Source organism: Protobothrops mucrosquamatus, unplaced genomic scaffold (genome assembly GCF_001527695.2).
Source record: "Protobothrops mucrosquamatus isolate PMUCROS unplaced genomic scaffold, P.Mucros_1.0 scaffold3175, whole genome shotgun sequence".
Classification (NCBI taxonomy): Eukaryota; Metazoa; Chordata; class Lepidosauria; order Squamata; family Viperidae; genus Protobothrops; species Protobothrops mucrosquamatus.
In genome coordinates, this window is record NW_015389174.1 from 124,979 (window position 1) to 133,789 (window position 8,811).

The 8,811-nt window shown below is 34.3% G+C and overlaps 1 protein-coding gene across 1 annotated transcript in view; it reads right to left on the reverse strand.

The window, feature by feature from the left end:
- Positions 1-7,548, reverse strand: part of APPL1 (adaptor protein, phosphotyrosine interacting with PH domain and leucine zipper 1) — a gene marked incomplete at its 5' end in the record, with an annotated part of 20,115 nt that extends 12,567 nt beyond the window's left edge. The window contains 3 exon segments of the mRNA XM_015826548.1: positions 2,918-3,100; positions 4,311-4,402; positions 7,492-7,548. Coding sequence (XP_015682034.1) covers positions 2,918-3,100; positions 4,311-4,402; positions 7,492-7,548 — 332 coding nt within the window.
- Positions 7,549-8,811: the final 1,263 nt, after the last annotated feature.

Sequence of the window (8,811 nt, forward strand, 5' to 3'; positions counted from 1 at the left end):
TTTTTTTAGTTTGTTTTTTTTATTAATTGTATTATTGACTTATGCCATAATTGTATGTTTGTTTATTTCGGGGGAAAAAAAATCAATAAAGTTTGTTTAAAAAAAAAACAAAACTTATTAACATTATATCATTATTTTTTTTCAAACTATAGTCCTCCCCCCAACAATGTCAGGGACAATGAACTGGCCCCGTTTAAAAAGTTTGAGGACCCCTGCACTAGAAACTCTCTAAGGGCCTTTACAATTCCCTAAGCTGTAATGCAGGATGCAATACTATCCTTGCAGTGTGCCCATATCATCTAGTCTTAAATGCTTCCAGCAAAAAATGTTCACCTCTCGCAAGGCAGCCTGTCCCATTTGCAAACACTCTTTGGGATCCATGTGATCAGAATTATTACAGCTGGCAAATCTCTTGCAGCCTGGCATACTTGCTATTTAGTTCAGTTCATGAGAAATCTGGTGAATACAGCAAGGCTCAGACTTTTATAGACTTCAAACTGAAACAATTTACATTTTTTTTCAGGGTGGCATTCAGTAGTTCTCCTCGCAAATCTGTATTATGGCTGCTGCATCTTTATACTAGCATTCACAGAAGATCCTGAAAATTGTATGCATGTAAAATTTTACATGCATACAGTATCTATATGAGTAAGGCAATTTAGCGCCCTCACCTAATCATTCTGGTTGCCTTCGACACATAGAGGATGATTGTTCAGAAGGATCCCGATTAGCCACAGATGTTCTCCATGTATTTTAGAAACTGACTTTGCAGGGAGTAGGGTTAGATTATTCACTCTAATAATCTGCATTCACATATTGATAAGGTATAGCAGTCATGGTATTTGGAGAGAACATTAATTGGGATACAGAGGAAGAGAATAGGATGTGTTGGTGCTTAAAGTGAGGTGAATATTGGTTAGAAATTGGCAAGAGAGTATGGATACAACACAAGAAGAAAGTAAAGATGGAGCATGGCTGGGGAAGTGAAGTTCAAGGAATGCAGAAGAAGAATATAACGCCTGAGAGGAAAGAGATAGATAATAAAATTGGAATAGAAGATTGGGAAGAGAATTTCAAACAACTGTCCACTTAATAAACAGCTGAGCTTTGGAAGACAAGGAGACATGACAATTTAATGATTGAATAGCTTTGGTTTAACAGAGTGAATGACTGGCAATAACCGTATCACCACAATTGAGAGAGGGTGTGGTATTGCCAGGAGCAGGAGACAAAAATTGCCTATTACAGTATACATCTCTTTCTGACTTGGGTTTCAGGACCATCAGACCCAAATGGATTTTTCCTGCCCAAAAATAGTTAAAGAAAACAGACTTGGAAACACGCTTTCTGGATAGATGCCTCCTAATTCTGGAATAGCTTGCCCTCCAAGATAAAAATAGCCCCTTCCCTGTTGACGTTCCAGAAGGCAATGCAAACTGTACTTTTCCAACAAGCCTTTGGGACAGAGGGAATTATGTGAACGGGATTAATCTTACTGACTGCATCCCATGTTGAGCTTTTGTGCTTTGATTTATTCTTAATGTAATCCTCCTGGCATCTTTGGAGCAGCCAGCATAGATATTCGTGTGTGAATAAATGAGTATACTTAAATTGCCTGAAGATGACTTTCGTCATTTACATTTTTCCTCAAACACCAATTTCAATTTGATTTTTTTTCTATGGATATTAGTTTTGAATTAGATTTCTCCTTACAACAAACTTTCAACAGGAGCAACTGGGGTTAATTAATTTCTGTTCTGAAAGAAAAACCAGTCATATCTACAAGCAGCTGGTTTCATTCAGCAATCACATGTTCTAAGGGTTTATAAGCTATCAAAGGAATGTATAAGTAGTGAAAATAATTCCTTTTGTTATTACTCTTTTAACTCTTAGTTTTAATATACTTATAAGACTGTAAGGCACACAGTTATGAGTGAGATAATTGCTTTGGCTTGGAAAGTTTCTAGTCAAATTTTTCACTATACTATATTAAGACTTGCCTTAATATTATAATTAAGTATTCACTGGTCCCTAATATTTAGGGCCCTCTTACTTTACTGAGTAACAAATATTGTATACTCAATTGCTAAATGATAATTGTAAAATATACTAATGCAAAATGGAAGCTCCAGTGAGATGGAGAAGGGGAATGAAAAGAACTCTGGACAATGAACAATTTATCTTCCTAATAGATATTACTCTAGAAGCCTAGATAATTTTCACTCACCTTTTTTAACTTAGGAAGAAAGCCATCAGAATATGCCTTCACCACCTGGGTTGCCACATTTCTCTTGAGTTTCCAAGAGGAAATACCCAAGTTGCTGGGGCAGGCGAGCAAGCAATAGGAAAGGAAAATATACTTTTTAAAAACAAAAAAAAAAACTGAAGAATGCTCAACAGGGCAAAATAAGTCTGCTACAAGAAATAAAACATAGAATCTTAAGCAACATAAATTTTTTCCAATTGGGCAAGATTTCAATTTTTTTGTTTTAATGATCAGCTCATTCAGGTCTAAAAATCCTAGTAGCTCTAGGGATTAATGTAATAAAACACAGAGAACCTGATGCCACCCAATTCCCTTGTATACATAATTTTCCCCACCAGTTTTAACATCAGATAATGCCAATCAGCTTTCACTCTTAATTAGACATCTGAATAAATCTGAAGTGTTTGGCTGAAATCTCTAGTTAAAAGCAAACTCTGCTTCGGCACAATCATTCTTAAAATTGGTAAAGGGAATAAAAAACAAGTTAAATTTGTGCAGGGAGAGGATCCTGGATGAAAGTGAGGACACTACCCATAAACAAAGTTAAAGCATGATGAGTATTATTCTACACAGGTTTTAAGTATCAACAGAGGTGTTAAATATTGAGTTAAATATTTATTTCATTTGTATTTCATTTTTGTTAATTCTCACCTGCCTGACTGGCCTGGAGTTTTTATTTGACCAGGCTGGTCTTCACTTACTGGAGAAATGATATCAAATTGTATAGGTGTGTCAGGTGCAACAATCGAGTCCAAGGAAAGTGCGGATAGTGATGCCGAATCAGATCCCAAAGATCCAGTGCTACTCGTACGATTTGTGGGAGGCCGAGGCTGTCTGAAAAAGCAAGAAAAGTAGGGAACAGCTCAACCTTCTTAACCATCTCTTTCATTTCAGCAGAAAAGAACTGACCAAATTCAGAAGTCAAATATTTTCTTACAAATAACGAAAGGCAATCTATTATCCAAACAATAGAATAGTCTCAACTAAATAATTTGGAGACAAATATCTCGATGAGAATAAACGTGAAATAGAATGTATCATGAAATACATGTAAAAGGAGAAGTGTAACCTTCAAGCTAACAAACTGAACACTTGAGGTCATCAAAATTATCAACTAAATCTAGCAAGAATATTTAATGGCAGCAGCAAAATTTCTCAAATTAATACAAATGCCCAATAAAACTTCAATTTTATATGGTTGTGGCTTGAGAAAAATAAATTCTGTAGGATGAATAAGCTAGCGTTTTAATTTTAAATTCTGAATCTTTAACAAGACAATAACTAGGAAAAGCAAACTAGTGCCTAATTAAGGATCAGTGATTCCTCTCAGGTTATTAAATGAAATAGTAGGGAAAACTGAGCCAGAAATGTTACGAATAGAAACTGAATGAAATATAGCAGAAACCAGAGATTAGAAGAGCTGGGTCAAAAGTAAGGTCATGATTACTGTTCTTTCCAATAGTATCTACTAATGATCAAATGATGTGAAAGTATTTTGCCCACAAATATAATAATCAAAAGATCATATCATATCACAGATTTCCTATTTAAAATGCTATGGGAGAAAAGAGACAAAGTAACAATTATACATTTTAATAGCAACTATAAAATTTTGGGACTTATTAATAGCAGCACTTTGCATATTTTGAAAATAATTTGAAAGAAGTCCAGCAGCTCAACTTTACTTGGGCTTTCACACAAACCTGAAAAGAGATGTTGTTTTAAAATCACATTAACTCCAATGGGTGGATTCTTTAAAGCGGCAACACTTTCTATTTAAGCTTGATTCTGGAAGAATCAATGTTAACAGCACATGAATGATAAAATCTAGACTACTCCTCAGATAAATTTCAGAAGATTTTATTCATTTGTAACTGTCCACAAATTATAGTATATTTTTAATAATTAAATTTAAAAGGATATACATTCCAGTTGCAGTTTCATTGCAAAATTTAAATAGTTGTATTTTGCAGTAGCTTTCGATGAATTAAAAAAATATTTTACAAAATATGAAATGTGTCTTTCCTGCTGTTTGGTGACTTACATAATTGGCCTCATGCTTTCATGTCTCTGCTGGAAGGAAGGTGAGGGAGTGACAGCCTCTAAAGCTGACTGATTTACGCGGGCAGCAATTTCCTATATTGTTAGAAGAAAAACAATTTTTTTTTCATTTAATTAGATCTAAAAATAAATGAATGTATGAAGATTTTTAGTAAGCACAGCAACTAATTGAGTAGACATATTGAAATGATTTTTTGTTAGAAACATGAATTTATGAAAACATAGCGGTTAATTATTTCTATTGAGGAACACTGCTAAGCATACAGCGTGGACCCAGAATCAATTATTAGGGGTCTTTGGGCAATGTAACTTATTTTTTCTATATTCATCTGCCATTGCAGGTAGAAAAATTGACCCTCCTCTAAGCAAGCCATCATACCCAAAAACATTCTCCATTCAAACTGGAACAAGGCCTTTAATGCCAATGGAAGCTTTCCCAACCACAAATTAACCATGTAAATAGTGATTTCCATCCAAGAAAGAAAAAGGAAGTAGTGGAAAAAGGGACAAAGACAAGAAAGTTGGGAATAAAAGGAAAGTGATATAAAGTCATATGTATGTGTACAAGAAACAAACGAAAGAACATATATACAATTGGATATCTTACGTGAGATATAAACTCAAGATTGAAAAGCTAAAATAAAATAATAAAATAAAATCCCATCTTCCACCAACCCAGTCTTTATTTCTTCTTTCTCTTTCTCAATCACTACACTTTTTGTAGTGCAGTTTCTTTGCTCCATTAAAATGAAACTGCAGAATTGGGCTTCCGGTTTGACATTGTGGTGTAACAGGTGCAGGAAGACGGGCCTCCGTCTTTTGCGTTCGATTTCACCCCACTGAGGACCCGTCAAAAGTCGCCCCGTATAGGCAACAAGCAAGGAGGGGAACCTCATTAATCACGGGAGGGCGGCAGCCCTTCCGTCTGATCCAAGGAAGCCCTCCAAACCGGCGGGGGAAAGACTGGCTACATTGGTGTATCCATTCAGAAGCTGCTGACAACGGAAGACAATAAGCACTAACAAGCAACTTTTCAGCAACATGGATGAAACTGAGTGAGACCCTATCCTCTCTTTATGACTCTAAGAGTTCTTCCTGGAAAAAATTGCCCAAAGCGTCCTCCCCGAGAGAGGGAAGGGAAATTTCCACCCCATTCCATCAGGAAAAGAAAAGCGGCAAACTAATTACTTGAGGGAAACAGGGAAAATTACAAGATTAATTTGGAATTAATACACATATATGGCTTTGAAATTTGGGGACTAAAAGTGCTTTTGAGACTCTTTTTTTTTTTTTTTTTAAAGAGATTTGTAAAGCTTGTACTATAAGTTTGGATTTAAAAAGCTGGAAAACGGCACTAATGACATCTAGTGGCGAATTATGACACTACAATTTGTTATGCCTAAAGGAAACTTGGCTTGAAGCCCAGATTTAGATAAGACTCTTGCTAACCTTGGAAACTTTCACTTTTAAAGACGGCAGCTGGGAAAAGGGGAAAAACACCCTTTTGGGCTGCTTATCAGTGTGGCAGAGATGATGAACTACTTTGAAAACAGCCTGCCTGAAATATGAATATAAATATTAACTGACTTTCAGAGCTGTGTTCTGGAACTATTTCCCTGCAGGAGAAACACACCTCATTGTTTGAGATGGAATATTTGGATTACAAATCTTTGATTGATGAACAATTTTTATTATAAAGACCACCTACAAAAAATGAAATGGATGTCCCATACTCAGCTTTAAATTGTAAAAAACCATCTCTAACACCTGTCCCCAAAATCTTCAGTTTGATATACCACCAAGAAAATATGAAGATCAGAAAGAAATTCTCTCCATGTTGAAATCAATACAACAGACTATTGCTTTAGCTCGTGATGAGACTAGAAATAACACAAAGAACAATTTTCTAATCTAAATTTACAAACCAAGAACGTGACTACAAAGAAGGAACTAGCAACTCAGAAAAAAGAAGGAAAACTGGAGGAAGCAGATCCAAAGATGGAGGACATGAAGGAAGGAACTAACCAACAGATTCAGACAACTGAAGAACTAGAAGACGGAGCGATAATATCGGAAATGGAAAAGACATCTTACCAATCAAGAATGCAGAACACATTTGAGGAAAAGGAAGAAGAACTGATTGAATGGAAGATAGAGCTGTTAGGAGAACTGTGGGGAATTGGAGAAGGAAGGAGGCTGTTTAATGAATATCAATGGGTTTGTTCTTCCAAAAATACTTTAACCAAATGGTCTTTCTTATTCCAAATAATGTACACAAAAACAGAGAAAAAATTACTTGATGATTCAAATGCATTGACTTGGAAAGTTAGTTGGTAAAGGAAGAAAGCTAGAGTAAGACTGAAAATAGAGGTTTTGATCCATTAGATGGGATATTATATTATTAACTAGATGTTTGAATATGGTGGAGAATAGATAACTGCTAGAAATAGAAGTATTATCATAACTAGAAAGATAAGATTTCTAATTAGAATATTAGATTTTGGTATGAGAAGGTAAATAGGAAAATGTTAAGAAGTTTGAATAAGAAAAGCTTTTGGTTACCCAAATACAACTTACTTTGAAATTATAAACAATAGAGACATTTTGAACACTGAGGGGAAATTTAAAAAAAAGTGAAAACAGGATACTGATTGAACATATGGATATTAAGTGCAAATGCAATTAAGATATGTTTTGGTTAGAAAAGTTATCTAAAACTGATATTATTAATATTATGAGAAAAATGTAACAAAGATGTTGATATTCAATTGTATATTTATTAATAACAATAAGAATTGTATTTGCCTAGTGTGGGAAAACAGGTACTACCAGAATAAGAGAAGAAACATTTGATGGTGTAATATTGGATCTAGATTGAAGAAGTTAATATATACTACTGAATTACTAATGGACCTAGACAACACGTTGTCTATTAAGTATTTGACTGTAAAACTAGAAAATTAATATTTATAAAAAAAATGTACGGTAACTGCAGAATTAAAACCATTTTTTTCTCTCAATCTGCATAAACAACGAATTTTAATCTCAATATTTATTTCAATATTCCAACGTACTCTGGAATCAAATGTTTCCTCAAATTTAAATTTAAATTTCCCATCAAACAGTGTTTTGTTTTTTATATTAAAGGAGTACAATCACATTACCTCTGGGTTTTCGCTAAGGTAAATCTGTTTCGAGATATTGTTTATTGTACATATCCACTGGAAAAAAAGTTTAAAATATAGTTAATTTTCTGCCCATTATATATTTTCCAATTCTAGATTATGGTTAAGAAATTAAAAACATGGTAAATGCTTTAGTCTGATCAGAAGAATAACTTTTATCATTAGAAATTAACAAAAAGAGGTGCCAGATTATGAATTTTTTCAGATAAGTAAATCTCACCTTGCCCTTAACCTATAACTCTCCAATAACAAATAATAAAATACAGTTGACATGTTAACAATCTTTGCACACACAGTCTAAGTTAACAATAAGCCACACACAAGATATTTACAATTAGTTTCCAAACTACAGAGCAGGCAGAGGAAATTTGTGACTCTCCAGATGATGTTAAACTCCATTTGTTTCATGCAATTAATCATGTTTGCATGAAACATGCAAATTGTGGTTCTACAACTTTTGGGCCTTATAGTTTCTCCAAAACTACCACAGAAGCAAAAGAAAAATTCATGCATTTTTTAAAAAAATCATCTTTAAATAAAATTTCCATCTGTCTAGCTGAATTTTTCCTCTTGGTTTTTTTTAATGATTTCAATAATGGAAGTGAGAAACCACAGGCTTGCTAAATGTGAAATAATCCACACAAGATGCAGATTTAATATTAAACCAGCAATGTGGCATATCTGAAATTCTTTTCCCTGCATTGATTACTTAGCACTGAGAGCAGCAAGTTTCAAACCTATTTTAAACTGCCTTGTTATAGCTAAGGACAAGGTGAGAACTTTCCACTCTGCCTTTCTTTTGGCTTGCAAGCTGGCACAATTCCCAATTTTATGATAAAGTTGATGCCTGAATTGAAATCTACCTAAATCTAAGTTTCACCACTGTGTGGTAAATCACAAACTGCTTGTGATCTAAATTCTTTTTAAAAATATGAGGAAAAAAACCCCACCCTTCTTTTGAATGCAAGCCTTTAGGCTACAAACCATACAATGCTTTGGCAGTCTTCATCTTTCCATGTCATCAGCATATAAAATTATTCTGCTCTTTAAAACTGCCCTGATAATTAGCACCAGAAATGTAATTTGGAAACCATTTACAGGTAGTCCTCAAATTACAACAGTTCATTTAGTGACTGTTCAGTTACAATGTCACTGGAAAAAAGTTATTTATGTCCATTTTTCATACTTATGACCATGGTCACTTCATCAAATTTTGGATGCTGGGCAACTGGTTCATATTTATGGCGGGGTCATGTGATCATCTTTTGCAATCTTCTGACAAGCAAAGTCAATGAGGAA